The following is a 25,657-nucleotide window of genomic DNA, read 5'->3' as shown; positions in this document are numbered from 1 at the left end:
AAATCAATACACAGAGGTATATATTTTTCAAACCTGCATATTTACTTAAAAGAAATTAATGTGAGTAGGCAATATTAACTAGACAAATTGTGTCACTTCTCTTGCTTTCATTGCACGCAGAGTCAGGGTATATTCAACAGTTTGGGCCGTCTGGCTCGTTGCGAACTAATTTGCCAGAATTTTACAAAATTATGACATAACATTGAAGGTTGTGCAATGTAACAGCAATATTTAGACTTAGGGATGCCACCCGTTAGATAAAATACGGAACGGTTCCGTATTTCACTGAAAGAATAAACGTTTTGTTTTCGAAATGATAGATTCCGGATTTTACCATATTAATGACCTACGGCTCGTATTTCTGTGGGTTATTATATTATAATTAAGTCTATGATTTGATACAGCAGTCAGACTGAGCGGTGGTAGGCAGCAGCAGGCTCGTAAGCATTCATTCAAACAGCACTTTCGTGCGTTTTGCCAGCAGCTCGTCGCAATGCTTCAAGCATTGAGCTGTTTATGACTTCAAGCCTATCAACTCCTGAGATTAGGCTGGCAATACTAAAGTACCTATTAGAACATCCAATAGTCAAAGGTATATGAAATACAAATGGTATAGAGAGAAATAGTCCTATAATAACTACAACCTAAAACTCCTTACCTGGGAATATTGAAGACTCATGTTAAAAGGAACCACCAGCTTTCATATGTTCTCATGTTCTGAGCAAGGAACTTAAACGTTAGCTTTTTTTACATGGCACATATTGCACTTTTACTTTCTTCTCCAACACTTTGTTTTTGCATTATTTAAACCAAATTGAACATGTTTCATTATATATTTGAGACTAAATTGATTTTATTGATGTATTATATTTAGTTAAAATAAAAGTGTTCATTCAGTATTGTTGTAATTGTCATTATTATAAATATATAAATAAAAATCGGCCCGATTAATCGGCATCGGCTTTTTTTGGTCCTCCAATAATCGGTATCGGCGTTGAAAAATCATAATCGGTCGACCTCTAATGCTTACTTCTATTATGACCTCACGGCGTTTAAGATGAGCAGAGTCAGGGGTCTACAGGACTGAAGCTGTACTCTGCCTACTGCCATCATCAATGTAATATTGAATTACTAGTGTGAACGTAAACATACTCACCATCTCTAATGAAATGCATTGGAGTCAGAGAGGCTGTGCTATATAAGCTATTTCAATCATCTTTTCCTGACAGATAACTTTTTAATTATGCCTGGTGAATCTTGGCTATATTATAAACTGTTCTTTAAAAATGGATGCAATGGAGATCCCTGTTACCAGAAACAGTTTATTAACTAAGTAGAACAGTAGCTAGCTAGGTATTAGATCTACATACGAACCTATTCTACGTAGTTTTATCTCTGGTGTGATCAGCAGCAGTCTCCGTAGCAGATCATTCTCTTCCTGGTACTCTGCTACAGTTTCCTCAACCGCACCAAAAATCTCCACAGCAGCAGATGCCGTTAAACATTCATTTAAAAACACACGAAACAACTGTAGTTTAGATGTTTTCAGTGGACTGAGACTTGGGTGTTCAGCTAGTACGGCTTCTTGACATGGGTCCTCCTGATCACATTCACTTTTCACACAGGAAGTAGTGAATATGGAGTCTTTGGTATCAAAGCGCCCTTGAAGCTGCTCTTCCTCCTGACTGGTCCTGACTTCCTCCTGTTCCTCTTTAATCTGTATGGTCTCTGGGTCCTTCTGTCCCAGACTGGGGCTCCACTCCTGCTCACAGTGCTGCTGCTCAGGTGGAACCTCCTCTTCAGAGACAGAGAGCTGCAGGGAGTCTGGAGGGAAGGAGAGGAGGAGCAGAGGTTACCTATATAGACTTTAGACATGCCTGAGTGCACAATGCCATTTCTAAATGCTTATGTATTTATTTAAACAGTGAAACAAACATTTACAAATGTGGATCTATACTCCAGAATTTGGGATTTGAGATCAAATGTTTTATATGTGGTGACAATACAGAATGTCACCTTTAATTTGAGGGGATTTTCATAATATCCGTTTTACCATGTAGAAATCAAAGCACTTTATGTATCTAGTCCCCCAACGTGAAGAAGTCATAAACGTTTGGATAAATTAACGTAGTGTATTACAGTAGTCAGAAGTGTAGTATTTGATCCCATATTCCTTACACACATTCATCTTGTTAAACCACAAACTTGTTGAATGCATTTGCAGTTTGTTTTGGTTGTGTTGTGGGTTTTGCCCAATAGGAAGTGAATGGTGAATAATGTATTCTATAAGCTTGGAGTCCCTTTTATTGTAAATACAATAGAATCTGTTTCTGGACAATAATGAATGAATCTTCAATGACGACAAGTGAGAAAGTTAAAAGAAACAAAGATCATCATCCCCCCCCCCCCCAAAAAAAAATGCTGACCTCCCCTGTTATTGGTACGGATATGATCTTAATTATTCATGATTTATTCGTGTTTATCCTTAATCATAGTATCATCCACATGAATGTAGAAGTGTTCAGAAACATATTCTATTCTTATTTACAATAAAAAATTACTGCAAAAGTACAATACATTACACTTGAAATGTTAGTCATTTAGCAGACGCTCTTGTCTCCAGCAATTACAGGAGACATGAGGGTTAAGTAACTTGCTCGAGTGCACATGGACAGATTTTTCACCTAATGTGGAAATAGTGAAGGGGTCTGAATACTTTCCGAATGCACTGTACATACGTACCTGTTCTACATAGTTTAACCTCCGATGTGATCCGAAGCAGTCTCCGTAGCCGATCATTCTCCTCCTGGTATTTCAGTACCGTTTTCTCAACTTCCCCGAAAATCTCCACAGTAGCCGCAGTTAAGCGCTCATTTAAAAACACATGAAACGACTGTTGTTTAGACATTTTAAGTTGACTGGTAGCTAGTTAGTTAGCTATTCAGCTGGTAGCTTCTTCCACGAGGAAAGAACGGTGTTCACGAAAGAAAAGTCCACTCGCAAGCTCACTTCCGCCTGTATCAGAGGGTGGCAAGCCCATACACACAGCGCCTCCATGTGGATGGAGCGTTAACTACAAGGTACAGACTTTTTCTTTTTTTTTTTAACCATGCAAGTCAGTTAAGAACAAATTCTTATTTACAATGACGGCATCCTGGGGAACATTGGGTTAATTGGCTTGTTCAGAATGACAGTTTTATTAACCTTGTCAGCTCTGGGATTCAATCCAGCAACCTTTCGGTGACGGGCCCAACACTCTAACCATGAGGCTACTTGCCACCCAAGACTAGTGGTGATAATAGAAATAGATAACTTCATGTGGGGAAAACGTTATAATATGTTATATTACTTTTATTTATTTATATGTTTATTATTTTCCCCAAAAAATAATAATTAAACAAGACAGCAATACCAACATGGACATTCATTGTACTGTTGAATCGGATGGCCAATTTAGAGGACAAAACAAAAGATAACTCACACATACACAAAATAAAACAAAATCCTATTAGGTTGTACATGTATAAGAAGACAGCATATAGTCATTACAAGCAGTGTAGTTAAACCCAAAATAAATATAGAGTGGAGTACAGCACAGAGTAGCAGCAGATCATCAACCCAGTTATGAAGGGGGACTAGACCATATATCCAGTATCGGCTGCCATATTTTGTAAAACACTGGACTTCTATTGGAAGTATTGTATAGAATCTTGTCCATATGTATTACATTCCCTGAATCCCGTAACCACATTTCAAAGGTAGGTACAGTCTCCAATTTCCAAAATTGCAATATGAGCCTTTAGGCTAATAGAGTACAAAGAGAGACAGACTTCACTTCCTGGTTATTCCCATCAACTGTACCAAAACAGAGCGATCAATGAGTCTGGGGCTAGAACTATATCGAAGGCTTTAGATAAGTCATCAAAAATGAGAGCCCAGTAAGCACGTAAGTTGGGACATGTCCAGAATAAGTGGGTCAACGTCCCCTCATCCTGCTTGTCCGGGAATATTTTATGCAGTTTCACTTTTGAGTAATGTAACCTGTGTATCACCTTAAACTGTACAAGGTTGTGTCTGGCATTTCTGAAAGTGTCTGAGATTTCTGAACCAAGTTCTTGTTCCCAAGCCCTTTTAATAGTGTCTGTGGATACCTCTATGTGGGCCTGTAGCACATCATACAGTCTAGAGACTGGCCCTTTTGAATGGGGTTTGACAAGGATCAGGCTATCTAATGTAGGATTATTGGGCTTAATGCCATACTGTGGGATATGTGTCCTTAAGAAATTCCTGATTTGGAGGAATCTGAAAAAATGTGTTGTTGGCATGTTAAACTTTCCATGTAATTGTTGAAACGAAGCTGACTGACCATCCATGTATAAATTACCAATTGTTGTGAGCCCCTTCTCTCTCCACTGTGAAAACTCACCATATCATCCAATGCAGGGTGGAAAGCATGATTCAGGCTAATCGGGCTGTCAATGAATACAGTGGGTATGTTAATAAGAAAATACCTCATCTGTTTCCAGATTCTAAGAGTATGACAAATGACTGGATTAGAGTCATAAGTGTCTTTTTTCACATATGATGGACTATTAACAAGTGCAGGGCGTGAGGAACGTTGACAGGAGGCCTGCTCAATCAAAAGCCATGAAGGCATATCATTCTGTCGCATCCCAGGTAAACTTTCCCTCCAGAAAGACACAATGTTCAGATTAGTAGTTTAAAGTGAGGAAGGCCAAAGCCCCCCTCTATCTTGTACTTGCATAAATGCTTCTTTGGAATTCTGGCTGCTTGTTATCCCATAAAAATGAAATTACTATTGAATTCAGTTTCTTAAAATAGCTTTGTGGTATGAAATTGCGTAGACATTGGAAGAGGTAAAGAAACCTGGGTAGGAAAACCATTTTAATAGCGTTTATATGACCAACCAAGGAGAGGCCTAGTTTTCCAAAAATCTATATTTTGTTTCAGCTGAATAATTTTCATGTCCCAATTCGCTTTCAATAGCTGATCAAGGTCTCTTGTCACTACAATGCCAAGGCTTGTGAACTTGTCCATCACCGTTTCTAAATGGGGTAGATTGCAGAAAATGCATAGCCACAGGCCGTGATTTCTGCATCAATTCTCTTTTTTGCCAGTTTATCTTGTAGCCAGATGTATTTATAAAGTTTATAAAGTAAGGGGGAATAAACGTTTTAGGCTTGGATAAAAACAAAAGAACATCGTCTGCATATAGGGAACTTTTCTGTTGCGTGTCTTTTATTTTAACAGAAGCTAAATCGGCACATGCCCGAATGCGAGTAGCAAGGAGGGTCCGTGGCTATAGCGAAGAGAGCAGGTGAAATAGGGCACCCCTGTCGGCAGCCCTTGAACAGGCGGAATGACTGCGACATTTCCTGATTGGTTACCACGGACGCCATTGGGTGTGCATAAATAATTTAATTCAATAAATAATTTCCAAACTCGAAATGCTCCAGAACCGACATCATATACTTCCACTCAATCTGATCAAATGTCTTCTCTGCGTCAAGAGCAATTACTACTGCCTCAACTTTATGGCCATGATACGTTACGTTGAAAAGGCGTCTCAAATAGGCTCTATGCATTATACCGCCTCCAACGGTCTAATTTACTTCTGACCGGGTTGATGACTTCCGGAGCGAGTTCTGCTATTGTTTTTAGCATTAGCTTACTAGCTAGCTAACTGTCGCCGATGCTTTTCTGACTGAAATAGCTCGCAATGACTACGTTTAAATTACAGCCCCGCGAAGGAGGTGCCAATGAACATTGTTCAGTGCCTCTGTGTTACGTTTCTTCCAAATGTAATGGTATTGTGAGCTTCCATCGTTTCCCAGTCGATGTAGAGCTCAGAAAAAGGTGGTTGGTGGCAGTACGTCGTGACAACTTTGCTGTCACCAAACACACAAAGGAGTGTAGTACACATTTCGTCGAAAGTGACTTTGTTTAGGGAAAAATTGGGGGGCGACAATACCTAAAAAGAGGTGTTGTTCCTACAGTCTTCGCGTGGAACTGGCAAATTCAAAAGAGACCTGGTGTTTGGGAAAGAAGACTGAAACGTCCTGCTCCGACTGAGGGGGATGAAGAACAAGGTGCGCTGACAATGGACTGTGCCGTCTCTGATCCGGTCCAGAGCATGGGCTAAGCCAGTGTAAATGTACATGCGTTTATTTGCTAGCAGCAAAATAATAATTTGTTTATTGTAAGAAATTGTAATAGATACTGGAAACTTGTTATAACAACTTCTCAACATAAGCTATCTTTTATACAAAATGCACACACCCCCTCTTTCCCTTGGACACATGCTGGTCTCATTAGACACCAACCACAGACACACACAACTCCCCTCCCCCATGAACAGGCCCCTGCTAAAACAACCCCACACACATTATATTCAAGGTTGAGACTTTAAGACAAAGAACCATGTTAAGAGCCAATGGAACGTCGACACCAGGCCCGAACAGGACTACCCACGACCCAGAGCGACCAATCAGAAGGCCAGACTACTAGATTCAACCTACTTCCTTTGCTGTATAATGAACTGTAAAATATGTTTAGGGTCTCTTTTCCGACAATTCCATACGAGTCAGACAGAACGGGGCCGTGCTGCACGATTTGCCAGATATCTTTACCCTTGAATAAACTGCCTTATTATACCATTTCCACCTAGTCCTATGTCTCAACTTGATCTCCTGTCTCCAGTAACTGTTTAATCAACATTATCTACGACATGTATCAATCATTTGTGTTGTAGTGAATATCAGTTTGTGTGGAGCTTGTATTGGCTTTAATTAGGCAATGAGTAACAGGGGCGGGGGAAAGAAATCAAGTGTAAACAGAATAGCCAGAATGCAAGATTGAATACAATGTCAGAGATGTTTAATTGATTAACTGAACTGTTGAACATTTGCTGAAATACATTTTTTTAAACAAATCTATTCTACTGTAGATTTCTTCACAAGAACAATACTTATTTTTCATAAAACCACTAAACTTGGCACCCATGCAGGGGATCCATTCAGGTGCGAGAGACACTTCTGCAAGTAGTGGTAAAAATACAAGTGGTCAACCTTCTCTCTTATAGTTTTTGAAACCTGTAGATCTTTATATATCCTTTCAACTAGCATGTCCTCCTGTGTACAGATGACAAAGTCACACCAGCTACAACCTGTAGATCTTTATATATCCTTTCAACTAGCATGTCCTCCTGTGTACAGATGACAAAGTCACACCAGCTACAACCTGTAGATCTTTATATATCCTTTCAACTAGCATGTCCTCCTGTGTACAGATGACAAAGTCACACCAGCTACAACCTGTAGATCTTTATATATCCTTTCAACTAGGATGTCCTCCTGTGCACAGATGACAAAGTCACACCAGCTACAACCTGTAGATCTTTATATATCCTTTCAACTAGGATCTCCTCCTGTGCACAGATGACAAAGTCACACCAGCTACAACCTGTAAGAAGGATTTGACCTTGTACCTGCCAGTAGTAAGCATGAGATCTCTTCATCTCCATTGGTCTTTATACCAGGTCCCTGTACAGCCACTGGCTCCATGGGTAGCCCCCTCTTCATCTCCATGGTCTGCATACCAGGTCCCTGTACAGCCACTGGCTCCATGGGTAGCCCCCTCTTCATCTCCATGGTCTGCATACCAGGTCCCTGTACAGCCACTGGCTCCATGGGTAGCCCCCTCTTCATCTCCATGGTCTGCATACCAGGTCCCTGTACAGCCACTGGCTCCATGGCCCCCTCTTCATCTCCATGGTCTGAATACCAGGTCCCTGTACAGCCACTGGCTCCATGGCCCCCTCTTCATCTCCATGGTCTGAATACCAGGTCCCTGTACAGCCACTGGCTCCATGGGTAGCCCCCTCTTCATCTCCATGGTCTGCATACCAGGTCCCTGTATAGCCACTGGCTCCATGGGTAGCCCCCTCTTCATCTCCATGGTCTGCATACCAGGTCCCTGTACAGCCACTGGCTCCATGGGTAGCCCCCTCTTCATCTCCATGGTCTGCATACCAGGTCCCTGTACAGCCACTGGCTCCATGGGTAGCCCCCTCTTCATCTCCATGGTCTGCATACCAGGTCCCTGTACAGCCACTGGCTCCATGGGTAGCCCCCTCTTCTTCTCCATGGTCTGCATACCAGGTCCCTTGGTCATCCGCTCAGCTAGGTGGTCAGCTGAGGTCTCTCCCCGGACATGGCAAACCTCTCGGAAACGAGAGGATGTTATTCTCATTTTCCTGAGCTGATGCCATTCCAGGCTGCTGCTCTGCTCCCTTGTAGCAACCTCGACTTTGTGTGACATCTCGTAGGTTGTCTCTAATGCCTTGAGGTGGAACTGCTCCTGATGGCTAAGGACGTAAGCACACTGGGAAGCCTGTAGCCATCTAACGGAAGTATTGGTGGAGAAGGGGCATCGGCAATCTTCACAATTTCACAGGTCTTTGGCTGTGGAAGATGATAGGACAGAACACTGCCGGCTTGCACTGGCCCAAAGGCGGACTCAACCAGGGGCACGTCAGCTGACATTTCCATTGTTGTCACAAGAGGGGCAGTAAGTGGAGAAAAGTTGGCATACGTTTCTGAGACGCGGAGTAGGTCCATGTCAGGCATGTATCCATTGAGTGCTTTGTAGAGAGAACTTCTGCAAAACATTTTAAAACCTTAACATCAAGTTGGAGAGATTACTATGACCAAGACTCATGTAACTTTTCCAGAAACAGCACAAGCCCGAAAGTTCAAATAAAATGAATTAAAATATACAGATTTATAGATTATATATTTCCCCCCAGTCTTTGTCCCAAACATTTGTCATTACATCATAAAGATGCCACTGTTTAGGCTTATCATCTGGATACAAAAACAATCACAAGGAAATGTTTTCTAAAATGTTCCCATTCTAGGAACCTCCAACTTACCTTATTCCATCAGCACACGAGTTAGTAGGTTGACAGAACTCTATCCCATCAACCGGACCTGGTTTCACACCCTAATTAAGTTAGCAGGTTGACAGAACTCTATCCCATCAACCGGACCTGGTTTCACACCCTAATTAAGTTAGTAGGTTGACAGAACTCTATCCCATCAACCGGACCTGGTTTCACACCCTAATTAAGTTAGTAGGTTGGCAGAACTCTATCCCATCAACCGGACCTGGTTTCACACCCTAATTAAGTTAGTAGGTTGACAGAACTCTATCCCATCAACCGGACCTGGTTTCACACCCTAATTAAGTTAGTAGGTTGACAGAACTCTATCCCATCAACCGGACCTGGTTTCACACCCTAATTAAGTTAGTAGGTTGGCAGAACTCTATCCCATCAACCGGACCTGGTTTCACATCCTAATTAAGTTAGTAGGTTGACAGAACTCTATCCCATCAACCGGACCTGGTTTCACACCCTAATTAAGTTAGTAGGTTTACAGAACTCTATCCCATCAACCGGACCTGGTTTCACACCCTAATTAAGTTAGTAGGCTGACAGAACTCTATCCCATCAACCGGACCTGGTTTCACTCCCTAATTAAGTTAGTAGGTTGACAGAACTCTATCCCATCAACCGGACCTGGTTTCACACCCTAATTAAGTTAGTAGGTTTACTGAACTCTATCCCATCAACCGGACCTGGTTTCACACCCTAATTAAGTTAGTAGGTTTACTGAACTCTATCCCATCAACCGGACCTGGTTTCACACCCTAATTAAGTTAGTAGGTTTACTGAACTCTATCCCATCAACCGGACCTGGTTTCACACCCGAATTAAGTTAGTAGGTTGACAGAACTCTATCCCATCAACCGGACCTGGTTTCACACCCTAATTAAGTTAGTAGGTTTACTGAACTCTATCCCATCAACCGGACCTGGTTTCACACCCTAATTAACAAGGATTTACTGAACTCTATCCCATCAACCGGACCTGGTTTCACACCCTAATTAACAAGGATTTACTGAACTCTATCCCATCAACCGGACCTGGTTTCACACCCTAATTAACAAGGATTTACTGAACTCTATCGCATCAACCGGACCTGGTTTCACACCCTAATTAAGTTAGTAGGTTAACAGAACTCTATCCCATCAACCGGACCTGGTTTCACACCCTAATTAAGTTAGTAGTTTTACAGAACTCTATCCCATCAACCGGACCTGGTTTCACACCCTAATTAAGTTAGTAGGTTGACAGAACTCTATCCCATCAACCGGACCTGGTTTCACACCCTAATTAAGTTAGTAGGTTTACTGAACTCTATCCCATCAACCGGACCTGGTTTCACACCCTAATTAAGTTAGTAGGTTGACAGAACTCTATCCCATCAACCGGACCTGGTTTCACACCCTAATTAAGTTAGTAGGTTTACTGAACTCTATCCCATCAACCGGACCTGGTTTCACACCCGAATTAAGTTAGTAGGTTGACAGAACTCTATCCCATCAACCGGACCTGGTTTCACACCCTAATTAAGTTAGTAGGTTTACTGAACTCTATCCCATCAACCGGACCTGGTTTCACACCCTAATTAACAAGGATTTACTGAACTCTATCCCATCAACCGGACCTGGTTTCACACCCTAATTAACAAGGATTTACTGAACTCTATCCCATCAACCGGACCTGGTTTCACACCCTAATTAACAAGGATTTACTGAACTCTATCGCATCAACCGGACCTGGTTTCACACCCTAATTAAGTTAGTAGGTTAACAGAACTCTATCCCATCAACCGGACCTGGTTTCACACCCTAATTAAGTTAGTAGTTTTACAGAACTCTATCCCATCAACCGGACCTGGTTTCACACCCTAATTAAGTTAGTAGGTTGACAGAACTCTATCCCATCAACCGGACCTGGTTTCACACCCTAATTAAGTTAGTAGGTTGACAGAACTCTATCCCATCAACCGGACCTGGTTTCACACCCTAATTAAGTTAGTAGGTTGACAGAACTCTATCCCATCAACCGGACCTGGTTTCACACCCTAATTAAGTTAGTAGGTTGACAGAACTCTATCCCATCAACCGGACCTGGTTTCACACCCTAATTAAGTTAGTAGGTTTACTGAACTCTATCCCATCAACCGGACCTGGTTTCACACCCTAATTAACAAGGATTTACTGAACTCTATCCCATCAACCGGATCTGACTTCACACCCTAATTAAGTTAGTAGGTTGACAGAACTCTATCCCATCAACCGGACCTGGTTTCACACCCTAATTAACAAGGATTTACTGAACTCCATCCCATCAACCGGACCTGGCTTTACACCCTCATTAAGTTAGTAGGGTGACAGAACTCTATCCCATCAACCGGACCTGGTTTCACACCCTAATTAACAAGGATTTACTGAACTCCATCCCATCAACCGGACCTGGCTTTACACCCTCATTAAGTTAGTAGGTTGACAGAACTCTATCCCATCAACCGGACCTGGTTTCACACCCTAATTAAGTTAGTAGGTTGACAGAACTCTATCCCATCAACCGGACCTGGTTTCACACCCTAATTAAGTTAGTAGGTTGACAGAACTCTATCCCATCAACCGGACCTGGTTTCACACCCTAATTAAGTTAGTAGGTTGACAGAACTCTATCCCATCAACCGGACCTGGTTTCACACCCTAATTAAGTTAGTAGGTTGACAGAACTCTATCCCATCAACCGGACCTGGTTTCACACCCTAATTAAGTTAGTAGGTTGACAGAACTCTATACCATCAACCGGACCTGGTTTCACACCCTTATTAAGTTAGTAGGTTGACAGAACTCTATCCCATCAACCGGACCTGGTTTCACACCCTAATTAAGTTAGTAGGTTGACAGAACTCTATCCCATCAACCGGACCTGGTTTCACACCCTAATTAAGTTAGTAGGTTTACTGAACTCTATCCCATCAACCGGACCTGGTTTCACACCCTAATTAAGTTAGTAGGTTGACAGAACTCTATCCCATCAACCGGACCTGGTTTCACACCCTAATTAACAAGGATTTACTGAACTCTATCCCATCAACCGGACCTGGTTTCACACCCTAATTAAGTTAGTAGGTTGACAGAACTCTATCCCATCAACCGGACCTGGTTTCACACCCTAATTAAGTTAGTAGGTTTACTGAACTCTATCCCATCAACCGGACCTGGTTTCACACCCTAATTAAGTTAGTAGGTTTACTGAACTCTATCCCATCAACCGGACCTGGTTTCACACCCTAATTAAGTTAGTAGGTTGACAGAACTCTATCCCATCAACCGGACCTGGTTTCACACCCTAATTAACAAGGATTTACTGAACTCTATCCCATCAACCGGACCTGGTTTCACACCCTAATTAAGTTAGTAGGTTGACAGAACTCTATCCCATCAACCGGACCTGGTTTCACACCCTAATTAAGTTAGTAGGTTTACTGAACTCTATCCCATCAACCGGACCTGGTTTCACACCCTAATTAAGTTAGTAGGTTTACTGAACTCTATCCCATCAACCGGACCTGGTTTCACACCCTAATTAAGTTAGTAGGTTTACTGAACTCTATCCCATCAACCGGACCTGGTTTCACACCCTAATTAAGTTAGTAGGTTGACAGAACTCTATCCCATCAACCGGACCTGGTTTCACACCCTAATTAAGTTAGTAGGTTTACTGAACTCTATCCCATCAACCGGACCTGGTTTCACACCCTAATTAAGTTAGTAGGTTGACAGAACTCTATCCCATCAACCGGACCTGGTTTCACACCCTAATTAAGTTAGTAGGGCTACTGAACTCTATCCCATCAACCGGACCTGGTTTCACACCCGAATTAAGTTAGTAGGTTGACAGAACTCTATCCCATCAACCGGACCTGGTTTCACACCCTAATTAAGTTAGTAGGTTTACTGAACTCTATCCCATCAACCGGACCTGGTTTCACACCCTAATTAACAAGGATTTACTGAACTCTATCCCATCAACCGGACCTGGTTTCACACCCTAATTAACAAGGATTTACTGAACTCTATCCCATCAACCGGACCTGGTTTCACACCCTAATTAACAAGGATTTACTGAACTCCATCCCATCAACCGGACCTGGCTTTACACCCTCATTAAGTTAGTAGGGTGACAGAACTCTATCCCATCAACCGGACCTGGTTTCACACCCTAATTAACAAGGATTTACTGAACTCCATCCCATCAACCGGACCTGGCTTTACACCCTCATTAAGTTAGTAGGTTGACAGAACTCTATCCCATCAACCGGACCTGGTTTCACACCCTAATTAAGTTAGTAGGTTGACAGAACTCTATCCCATCAACCGGACCTGGTTTCACACCCTAATTAAGTTAGTAGGTTGACAGAACTCTATCCCATCAACCGGACCTGGTTTCACACCCTAATTAAGTTAGTAGGTTGACAGAACTCTATACCATCAACCGGACCTGGTTTCACACCCTTTATTAAGTTAGTAGGTTGACAGAACTCTATCCCATCAACCGGACCTGGTTTCACACCCTAATTAAGTTAGTAGGTTGACAGAACTCTATCCCATCAACCGGACCTGGTTTCACACCCTAATTAAGTTAGTAGGTTTACTGAACTCTATCCCATCAACCGGACCTGGTTTCACACCCTAATTAAGTTAGTAGGTTGACAGAACTCTATCCCATCAACCGGACCTGGTTTCACACCCTAATTAACAAGGATTTACTGAACTCTATCCCATCAACCGGACCTGGTTTCACACCCTAATTAAGTTAGTAGGTTGACAGAACTCTATCCCATCAACCGGACCTGGTTTCACACCCTAATTAAGTTAGTAGGTTTACTGAACTCTATCCCATCAACCGGACCTGGTTTCACACCCTAATTAAGTTAGTAGGTTTACTGAACTCTATCCCATCAACCGGACCTGGTTTCACACCCTAATTAAGTTAGTAGGTTGACAGAACTCTATCCCATCAACCGGACCTGGTTTCACACCCTAATTAAGTTAGTAGGTTTACTGAACTCTATCCCATCAACCGGACCTGGTTTCACACCCTAATTAAGTTAGTAGGTTGACAGAACTCTATCCCATCAACCGGACCTGGTTTCACACCCTAATTAAGTTAGTAGGTTTACTGAACTCTATCCCATCAACCGGACCTGGTTTCACACCCTAATTAACAAGGATTTACTGTTACATAGGTAGAATACTTTTCAGGTGCATTTATTTGTTGATATTGATAGACAAGTGTTCTTGGCTTGTGCCAACACTGTTCTGTGTCTGTGCAGCTGTGAACTGGTGGTGCAGCAGGAATGTTTAGTTGAGAGTAGTGCGCTGTCTGGTAAAGAAGAGCCACCAGATGATTGCACAGAGCACTTCCTGCAACACAGGAGCAGTGGCTTGGGACCACTATCACTGGCACGGAGTGCTTAAACACCATCTGTGAAGATAAGACTGAAGTGAGAAACAAGAATGATGCGGCCCATAAATAACAAACATAGTAGTGTCTAGTCTTCTTAAAACTGTGACATAGTGGTAGTAACGTTATTTCGTCGATAACTAGACTGACCGGAAATTGCCAAACCGATAGGAAGTGCTACTTATTGTATGAACTGAATTGAAAGACAACTTATTTTATGTATTATAAGACAGGCGACTCCTGAAAGCTGCAACGGCTTGGGACTTCATTCTATAGCTAGAGGACTCCTGATATCTCCAGGAGTGATAAGTATCATGTTTTGTTGTCTTTATCTGTTGTGGTATAGTACTGTGTTTTTGACAGCTAGGGCCATCTACTGTAGGTGCTTCCTGTCTTCCCAGCGGCCTACTTGGTGTGTGTGAGCTGCTGACTGCTCATTATTTGCAGATAGTTGTTGACACATCCAGGATCAAGGGGCAGGAAAATTTGTGACTAGTTTTGGTAATCAGTGCCTGGATTGGAGGGGGAGTGGTTTCACCTCTCCAAGGCAATTATCAATTAGTACAGGAAGGTGTGCTCTCCACCTCTGCGAGGCAATTATCAATTAGTGTTAGTACTTCAGTCTCCCCTGGTTTCTCAGCGATTTTGTGGCAAACTAAGACCGTCACCAAAACAAAAACGGTTCTGCCAAGTTATTCGAGGAAGGCTCCACACCACTCTCTCATCTTACCTAGTTATTTACAGATTCTCATTTTGCTCTTTTGTAGCTTTGTCAACTATGTGTTTAAAAAAATATATATATTACACCCATTTTCTTCTCAAATTCCTGATATTCAATTACGATCTTGTCTTATTGCTGCCACTCCCCAACGGGCTGGGGAGATGCGAAGGTTGAGTCATGCGTCCTCTGAAACATGACCCGCCAATCCGCGCTTCTTAACACCCACCTGATTAACCCGGAAGCCAGCTGCACCAATGTGTCGGAGGAAACACCGTTCAACTGATGACCGAAGTCAGCCTGCAGGCGCCCGGCTCGCCACAAGGAGTCGCTAGAGCGCGATGAGCAAAGTAAAGGCCCCCCCGACCAAACCCTCCCCTAACCTGGACGACGCTTGGCCAATTGTGCGCCTCCCTATGGGACTCCCGGTCACGGCCGGTTGTCACACAGCCTGGGCTCGAACCCAGGTTTGTGGTGACACCTCATGCAGTGCCTTAGACCGCTGCACCACTCTGGAGGCCCTATGTGTGTGTTTTCTGTACCGGTTCACACCTCTCCCTGTAGGCTTTACAGACGCTCACCACCCCTTGGCTGCAACCTTTTTCATTTAGTGTACCCTACGCGCTCAACCTTCGTGAAATTCCGGGTATCTGGCAGCCTGTGGAACTGCCGATCTGCGGCCAAGAACTCCAAGTTCATCTCAGCCTATGCTGCCCTTCAATCCCCTTGACTTTCTGTCCCTGACACAGACATGGATCACCCCAGAGAACACTGCTACTCCAGCTGCTCTTCATCTGACTACTTTTTCTCTGATAGTCAGAGAGAATCTGGTCATCGCGTTGGTGGTACAGGTCTACGCATTTCTCTAAGTGGATCATTAAACCTGTCCAGCTCCTCATTTGAATTCCACGCCGACACTGTCACTTGTCCACTCAAGATTAACATTATTGTCATCTATCACCCACCAGGTGTCCTTGGAGAGTTGCTCAATGAGCTTGACACCTTGATAAGCTCATTTCCTGATGATGGCTCACCGCTCTTCGTACTTGGGACTTCAACCTCCCTACGTCTGCCTTCAATTAATTTCTTTCCAACTCTCTTTCCCCTCCTTGCCTCTTTTGACCTCACTCTTTCCCAATCCCCTCCAACTCACAAGGCAGGCAATACGCTTGACCTCATCTTTACTAGAGTCTGTTCTCCTACTAATCTCACTGCAACCCCCCTCCAGGTCTCTGATCACTACTTTGTTTCATTTTCTGTCTCCCTTTCCTCCAACCCCCTACCCAGATGGTCATGGGCCGTCACAATCTTTGCTCTCTCTCTCTCTTCTATCCTAACATCTTTCCCTTCTGCTAAATCCTTCTCCCTCCTGTCTCCTGATTCTGCCTCTTCAACCCTACTCTCAACGCTTTCCGCATCATATGACTCGCACCGTCCCATTTCTGGCCGGCCGGCATGGCCCTTTGCTTGGCCACTTTGAAAAAAAGGTTGACTACATCTCCTAGTCATTCACTCAGCCTACTGATTCCACTGGTATCACTCACACAGAACTAACCTACGCCTTGACCTATTTCTCCCCTCTCTCTCCAGATGAAATCCTGTGACTAGTGAAGTCTGGCCACTCGACAACCTGCCCGCTCGACTCCAGACCATCTCTGGAGACCTTCTCCCATTCCTCACTTCCCTCATCAACTCATCCCTGACCACTGGCTGCGTCCCCTCCTCAAGAAACCAACACTCGACTCATCTGACGTGAAACTGTAGACCTGTATCTCTTTCTTTTCTTTCCAAAACACTTGAGTGTGCTATCTCTGATCAACTTTCTTGTTATCGCTCTCAGAAAAATCTTCTTGACCCTAACCAGTCAGACTTCAAGACTGGTCACTCAACCAAGACTGCTCTTCTCTGTGTCATGGAGTCTCTCCGCACAGCCAAAGCTGACTGTCACTCTTCTGTCCTCATCCTCCTAGATCTATCCGCTGCCTTCGCCACCAAGAACCATCAGATCCTCCTCTCCAGCCTCTCAGGCTGGGCGTCTCCGGCTCTGCACGCTCTTGGATTGCATCCTACCTGGCAGGTCGCTCCTACCTGGTGACGTGGAGAGGACCTGTGTCTCCAACACGTACTCTCACTACTGGTGTCCCCTAAGGGCTTGGTTCTAGGCCTCCTCCTCTCTATGCACCAAGACACTCAGCTCCATCATATGGTCTCTCCTATCATTGATATGCGGATGACACTCAACTACTTTTCTCCTTCACCCTCTTCTGACACCCAGGTGGGTGACACGCATCTCTGCGTGCTTGGCAGATATCTCAACTTGAATGTCGGCCCACCACCTCAAGCTCAACCTCGACAAGACGGAGCTGCTCTTCGTCCCGGGGAAGGCCTGCCCACTATTTTGGAAATTACAAGATTATGTTATAATGCTGTTATTGCATCAAATGGTTGTTTTCTGCAACAGAATAAGGGGTTGTTAGAACACTCATCTGTGTGTGTTCTACTGAGGATGGGCCTCTGGGAAAACACTGACAGGAGATTTACCATGTCTTTTGAGTGATAAAACCTAAAGAGACCGCATTCCAGAGCATGAGTTAACTTCTTTTGGATAGGGGGCAGCATTTTCACGTTTGGATGAAAAGCGTTCCCAGAGTAAACTGCCTCCTACTCAGTCCCAGACGTTAGTCTCATTCCAAACGTCGTAAATTGTTGGTTATCTGCACGAACCCAGTCTTCACTATGAGTCATCCATACATCAATTGTCTTAAGTCATTTGTTTACTAAGTAATTCACAGAAATGCATAAACAAACAATAGATAGTTACAAGGAAATGATAACGGAGTTTCCCTAGTGGGATACACCGGTATCGCGGCTTGGTGGACAAAAAGGGAAGAGGTCAACTGAGATGAGACACTACAGAGTTAATAATTATAACAATTGAAATGCTAATCCTTTGCACATGAACGCTCACTCATTCGGGAATAATTGCAATCAATACATATATTTACGCTCAGTGTGTCGTCGGGATCTCTGTTAAAAAGTTTGTTTCTGTTAGAGTCTGTCCGCCCTCTCTCTCGCTCTGTCATGGTTAGAATGTCTTGCCCGACTCACGCCTCTCCCTTGAGATTAATGAGTTAGGTTACCTAGGTTACCCCTCCTTCAGGTCTATGACCTACAGGAGTTGCTCTTCCAGCCCCGCCCCCGGCAACCCAGTGATAGCAGCCACAGCTGGAGTGGGAGAAACCTTTTCTATTAAAAACCACTCAGCTGGAATTCAGCTCAGGGGTCGTAGTTCATCAGGATCTCCTAGGGCAATAAGACCAGGAGAACTTGAGGGGGTGTATAATTTCTCCGCTCGGCAACTGTTTATTATTAAATAAATACCTTTGTTTTACACCCAGGGATGCGCGTCACAAACCCTTCACCCGTGGACCAGGAGTTCCTCACCGTAATGGAACCTAGTGTCCCACGAGCCGAAAGAGGTATACTCACCTTGTCATGCTGAGACATTTTCATACACACCCCAAAGCATGGACCCAACACAGTAACAAAGAGGAAACCCTCTGGTCTATTTGGGTCGGTGGCCCCTCCAGAGGAAATGCACAGACAGTATTTATTCAAGCAAAGCCCTTTATAATCAGTCTACACATCCTATGGATTCTCTAGCTCTCCACCTCCAGGAAACACAATCCTGTTCCTAAGGAAAAACACTAATTATATGACCCTGCACGTGTGGGTAAAAAGCAGAAGCTTACCTCTAACTGATGTCTTAGAATTCAGAGTTAACAACAAAATACAGCAGTAGAATATTTATCAAAAAGGCCCCAGAGAGAGAGAGGTTCTAAAAACAGGCCGTCTGCAGACAAAGACAAATAACCTGCCAACAATGACTTATATACAGTCCAGCCTCGCTTGTAAACTCCTCCCTCAACCAGTTACATCTGATTCACACAATACAGGAATACCCCCTTATCCAATCACTACTCCCCTGGTTACAAAACATCCTCCTTATCCAATCACTACTCCCCTGGTTACAAAACATCCTCCTTATCCAATCACTACTCCCCTGGTTACAAAACATCCCCCTTATCCAATCACTACTCCCCTAGTTACAAAACATCCCCCTAATCTAATCACTACTCCCCTAGTTACAAAACATCCCCCTTATCCAATCACTACTCCCCTAGTTACAAAACATCCCCCTAATCTAATCACTACTCCCCTAGTTACAAAACATCCTCCTTATCCAATCACTACTCCCCTGGTTACAAAACATCCCCCTTATCCAATCACTACTCCCCTAGTTACAAAACATCCTCCTTATCCAATCACTACTCCCCTGGTTACAAAACATCCTCCTTATCCAATCACTACTCCCCTAGTTACAAAACATCCCCCTTATCTAATCACTACTCCCCTAGTTACAAAACATCCCCATTATCCAATCACTACTCCCCTGGTTACATCTCCCTTATCCAATCACTACTCCCCTGGTTACATCTCCCTTATCTAATCACTACTCTCCTAGTTAAAAAACTCCCCCATTATCCAATCACTAATCCCCTGGTTACAAAACTTCCCCATTATCCAATCACTACTCCCCAGTTACAAAACATCCCCTTATCCAATCACTACTCCCCTGGTTACAAAACATCCCCCTTATCCAATCACTACTCCCCTGGTTACAAAACATCCCCCTTATCCAATCACTACTCCCCTAGTTACAAAACATCCTCCTTATCCAATCACTACTCCCCTGGTTATGTAATGCTCACATTGATTGTATAAGGGGGATGTTGTCTACAATTTCTTGAGATCGGATACATCTGGGTGGCTACTTTGAAGAATCTAAAACATTACATTTATTTTGATTTAACACTTTTTTGGTTACCACATGATTCCATATGTGTTATTTCATAGTTTTGATGTCTTCACTATTATTGTACAATGTAGAAAATAGTAAAAATAAAGAAAAACCCTTGAATGAGTAGGTGTATCCAAACTTTTGACTGGTACTGTAAATCTATTTACACGTGGGAATACTTGGGAACAGATTGCCTAAATATTATATATTTTTTAAATGAAATCTTGTTTTGCTATGAAAACTTGGGGGCCAAATAAAAACCACCAACGGGCCGCTTATTGGGAAACCTGCATCAGATCTTGACATATTGTATCCATATCTGACTACAACATTGAGTGTTCACAACTCTCCAACACCATCCCTCAGTTCTTCACGTAAAAAGTGGTGGTTGTCTGAACTGCAGATTGTCCATTTCATACACAAAGAGTAGCAACATTACCTGTTAGGCTCAGACAACAGCCCCATTATATCATTACTGTGACATTGGACTGAGCAGGATCAGGAGGACCAGCTAGAGTTGGTCCACAGGTGTATCTCAATACTCTCCTAGTCCCCTCTCTGTGTGCTCATTCATTTTCTTTGTGGATGTTTTTCACGTGTTAGCAGATTAGTCTTCTGAATGAATATTTTATCACAGACTGAGCAGCCATGTTGTTTCCGATTGAAGCTTTTCCCACAGTCCCCACAGCTACATGATTTCTCTCTGGTGTGAGTCAGTTTGTGCGTAGTTAAGGTCTGCTTGCGATTGAAGCTTTTCCCACAGTCACCACAGGTGAATGGTTTCTCTCCTGTGTGAATCAGCATATGTCTCCTTAGGTCCCCCTTCAGAATAAAGCTCTTCCCGCAGGCATCACAGCTAAATGGTTTCTCTCCTGTGTGAGTCAGTATATGCCTCATTAGGACCCCCTTCTGAATGAAGCTTTTCCCACAGTCCCCACAGCTAAATGGTGTCTCTCTGGTGTGAGTCAGTTTGTGCGTAGTTAAAGTCTCCTTGCGATTGAAGCTTTTCCCACAGTCACCACATCTAAATGGTTTCTCTCGTGTGTGAGTCAGTATATGTCTCCTTAGGTCCCACTTCTGAATAAAGCTCTTCCCACATTCACCACAGCTAAATGATTTCTCTCCTGTGTGAATCAGTATATGTCTACTTAGTGCCCTGTTCTGAATAAATCTCTTCCCACAGTCACCACAGCTAAATGGTTTCTCTCCTGTGTGAGTCAGTTGATGTTCAGTTAGGTGCCCCTTCCGATTGAAGCTTTTCCCACAGTCACCACAGACAAATGGTTTCTCTCCTGTGTGAGTCAGTTGATGTTCAGTTAGGCTCACCTTCCGAATGAAGCTTTTCCCACAGTCACCACAGCTAAATGGTTTCTCTCCTGTGCGAGTCAGTTGATGTTCAGTTAGGCTCACCTTCCGATTGAAGCTTTTCCCACAGTCACCACAGCTAAATGGTTTCTCTCTGGTGTGAGTCAGTTTGTGAGTAGTTAAAGTCTCCTTGCGATTGAAGCTTTTCCCACAGTCACCACAGGTGAACGGCTTCTCTCCTGTGTGAGTCAGTTTATGCCTGGTTAGGAAATCCGCGCGATTGAAGCTTTTCCCACAGTCACCACAGATAAATGGCTTCTCTGCTGTGTGAATCCTCATGTGACTAGACAGATCTCCATTGAGTTTGAAGGTCTTTCCACAAACAGGGCAGGTGCAGGGTTTCCCACCGTGACAGAGTCGGACATGGGCCTTCAGTTTACAGGTGGAGTTGTAGCGTTTTTGGCAGGAACTACATTCACTGGGTCTCTTACTGAAGAGAGTCATATGTCTCTGCAGGTCAGCTTTCAGAGCAAATGTTCCACCACAGTCACGGCAGTGGTGAGTTTTTCTAGCTGTGGTGCTGGGTTTGGAACAGTGTTTCTCTAATGGTGGACTGGGATCCAATGGTGGACTGGGATCCAATGGTGGGCTGCTGTCAAGTCCGACTGGGTCACTGCTTACAGCTGAACTGTGGCTGGAGGCATTGTTTTGATTATCTGGAGGGTCACAGGGAATGTAGAGATCCTTAATGTGGGTCACAGTGCCAAAAGGTGTGAGATCCACTGGGTTAGAGTCTCTCTCTCTGTTCTCCACAGTCTGGGTTTGGGGAAGAGTCAAGGACTGAAGTGGGTCCTGATCACATTCACTTTTCACACAGGAAGGAGTGAATATGGAGTCTTTGGTATCAACGAGCCCTTGAAGCTGCTCTTCCTCCTGACTGGTCCTGACTTCCTCCTGTTCCTCTTTAATCTGTGTGGTCTCTGGGTCCTTCTGTCCCAGACTGGGGCTCCACTCCTGCTCACAGTGCTGCTGCTCAGGGGGAACTTCCTCTTCAGAGACAGAAAGAGAGAACTGCAGGGAGTCTGGAGGGAAGGAGAGGAGGAGCAGAGGTTATTTATATACTATAGAATTAAATAGAACACTTGAATCACAAATGTGAATTATAGATCAATGATTTTTTAATTGAAAATGTCTTTACTGGTATTGATCCTAAATAATAACAGGAGCTAAAATAATGTGCAATACAGATAAATTGTTCTACTGCTCCCAAACTTGATATTTGAATAAAGCTTGTACACGTCCTAATAATGTGAAAGATTTCTCAGAAAACTAGATGTTTTGATCACCGTATGCTTACTAGAGGTCGACCGATTAATCGGAATGGCCGATTAATTAGGGCCGATTTCAAGTCTTCATAACAATCGGTAATCGGCATTTTTGGACACTGATTATGGCCGATTACATTGCACTACACGAGGAGACTGTGTGGCAGGCTGACTACCTGTTATGCGAGTGCAGCAAGGAGCCAAGGTAAGGTGCTAAGGTAAGGTGCTAGCTAGCATTAAACTGATCTTATAAAAAACAATCAATCTTAACATGATCACTAGTTAACTACACATTGTTGATGATATTACTAGTTTATCTAGCTTGTCCTGCGTTGCATATAATCGATGCGGTGCCTGTTAATTTATCACTGAATCTCAGCCTACTTCCCCAAACATATGATTTAACAAGCACATTCGTGAAAAAAGCACTGTCGTTGCACCAATGTACCTAACCATAAACATCAACGCCTTTCTTAAAATCAATACACAAGTATATATTTTTAAACCTGCATATTTAGATAATATTGCATGCTAACATGAATTTATTTTAACTAGGGGAATTGTGTCACCTCTCTTGCGTTCTGTGCAACAGAGTCAGGGTATATGCAATAGTTTGGGCCGCATGGCTTGTTGCGAACTAATTTGCCAGAATTTTACAAAATTATGACATAACATTGAAGGTTGTGCAATGAAACAGCAATATTTAGACTTAATGATGCCACCCGTTAGATAAAATACGGAACGGTTCCGTATTTCACTGAAAGAATAAACGTTTTGTTTTCGAAATGATAGATTCCGGATTTGACCATATTAATGACCTACGGCTCGTATTTCTGTGTGTTATTATATTATAATTAAGTCTATGATTTGATAGAGCAGTCTGACTGAGCGGTGGTAGGCAGCAGCAGGCTCGTAAGCATTCATTCAAACAGCACTTTCGTGCATTTGCCAGCAACTCGTCGCAATGCTTCAAGCATTGAGCTGTTTATGACTTCAAGCCTATCAACTCCTGAGATTAGGCTGGCAATACTAAAGTACCTATTAGAACATCCAATAGTCAAAGGTATATGAAATACAAATGGTATAGAGAGAAATAGTCCTATAATAACTACAACCTAAAACTCCTTACCTGGGAATATTGAAGACTCATGTTAAAAGGAACCACCAGCTTTCATATGTTCTCATGTTCTGAGCAAGGAACTTAAACGTTAGCTTTTTTACGTGGCACATATTGCACTTTTACGTTCTTCTCCAACACTTTGTTTTTGCATTATTTAAACCAAATTGAACATGTTTCATTATATATTTGAGACTAAATTGATTTTATTGATGTATTATATTTAGTTAAAATAAAAGTGTTCATTCAGTATTGTTGTAATTGTCATTATTACAAATATATATATAAAAATCGACCGATTAATCGGTATTGGCTTTTTTGGTCCTCCAATATTTTGTATCGGCGTTGAAAAATCATAATCGGTCGACCTCTAATGTTTACTTCTATTATGACCTCACGGCGTTTAAGATGAGCAGAGTCAGGGGTCTACAGGACTGAAGCTGTACTCTGCCTACTGCCATCATCAATGTAATATTGAATGACTAGTGTGAACGTAAACGTACTCACCATCTCTAATGAAATGCATTGGAGTCAGAGAGGCTGTGCTATATAAGCTATTTCAATCATCTTTTCCTGACAGATAACTTTTTAATTATGCCTGGTGAATCTTAGCTATATTATAAACTGTTCTTTAAAAATGGATGTAATGGAGATCCCTGTTACCAGAAACAGTTTATTAACTAAGTAGAACAGTAGCTAGCAAGGTATTAGATCTATGTACAAACCTATTCTACATAGTTGTATCTCTGGTGTGATCCGCAGCAGTCTCCGTAGCAGATCATTCTCTTCCTGGTACTCTGCTACAGTTTCCTCAACCGCACCAAAAATCTCCACAGCAGCAGATGCCGTTAAACATTCATTTAACAACACACGAAACAACTGTAGTTTAGATGTTTTCAGTGGACTGAGAGTTGGGTGTTCAGCTAGTATGGCTTCTTGACGTGGGTCCTCCTGATCACATTCACTTTTCACACAGGAAGGAGTGAATATGGAGTCTTTGGTATCAAAGCGCCCTTGAAGCTGCTCTTCCTCCTGACTGGTCCTGACTTCCTCCTGTTCCTCTTTAATCTGTGTGGTCTCTGGGTCCTTCTGTCCCAGACTGGGGCTCCACTCCTGCTCACAGTGCTGCTGCTCAGGTGGAACCTCCTCTTCAGAGACAGAGAGCTGCAGGGAGTCTGGAGGGAAGGAGAGGAGGAGCAGAGGTTACCTATATAGACTTTAGACATGCCTGAGTGCACAATGCCATTTCTAAATGCTTATGTATTTATTTAGACAGTGAAACGAACATTTACAAATGTGGATCTATACTCCAGAATTTGGGATTTGAGATCAAATGTTTTATATGTGGTGACAATACAGAATGTCACCTTTTATTTGAGGGGATTTTCATAATATCCGTTTTACCATGTAGAAATCAAAGCACTTTATGTATCTAGTCCCCCAACGTGAAGAAGTCATAAGCGTTTGGATAAATTAACGTAGTGTATTACAGTAGTCAGAAGTGTAGTATTTGATCCCATATTCCTTACACACATTCATCTTGTTAAACCACAAACTTGTTTAATGCATTTGCAGTTTGTTTTGGTTGTGTTGTGGGTTTTGCCCAATAGGAAGTGAATGGTGAATAATGTAATAATAAGCTTGGAGTCCCTTTTATTGTAAATACAATAGAATCTGTTTCTGGTTAATAATGAATGAATCTTCAATGACGACAAGTGAGAAAGTTAAAAGAAACAAAGATGACCATCATATCGCCCCCAAAATGCTAACCTCCCGTTATTGGTACTGGGGGGGGGGGGGTGTATGATCTTTATTCCTGATTTTGACGGATATTATCTTCATTATTCATGATTTATTCGTGATTATCCGTAATCATAGTATCATCCACATGAATGTATAAGTGTTCAGAAACATT

The 25,657-nt window shown here is 42.8% G+C and overlaps 2 protein-coding genes across 5 annotated transcripts in view; both read right to left on the bottom strand.

Moving 5' to 3' along the window:
- The window catches only part of LOC120043328 (zinc finger protein 2-like), a 401,596-nt gene that overhangs the window by 366,401 nt on the left and 9,538 nt on the right, over positions 1-25,657 (bottom strand). The gene's annotated exons all lie outside the window — the stretch shown is intronic.
- Positions 1-25,657, bottom strand: part of LOC120043327 (zinc finger protein 708-like) — a 29,053-nt gene that overhangs the window by 2,986 nt on the left and 410 nt on the right. Inside the window, exons 2-4 of one of the 4 annotated variants that reach the window (XM_038987945.1) lie at positions 24,468-24,917; positions 22,153-22,382; positions 1,375-1,600 (exon numbers count right to left, since the gene is read on the bottom strand). In XM_038987945.1, coding sequence (XP_038843873.1) covers positions 1,375-1,600; positions 22,153-22,382; positions 24,468-24,917 — 906 coding nt within the window. Of the gene's footprint in view, positions 1-1,374; positions 1,825-2,742; positions 2,992-20,156; positions 22,383-24,467; positions 24,918-25,657 lie in introns of those variants that run through there. The other 3 variants (XM_038987946.1, XM_038987947.1, XM_038987944.1) reach the window with 3 other exon arrangements.

This window comes from Salvelinus namaycush, unplaced genomic scaffold (genome assembly GCF_016432855.1).
Source record: "Salvelinus namaycush isolate Seneca unplaced genomic scaffold, SaNama_1.0 Scaffold9, whole genome shotgun sequence".
Taxonomy (NCBI): domain Eukaryota; kingdom Metazoa; phylum Chordata; class Actinopteri; order Salmoniformes; family Salmonidae; genus Salvelinus; species Salvelinus namaycush.
Note: the sequence above shows the minus strand (reverse complement) of the source record. Positions and strands in the feature narration are given on the sequence as shown.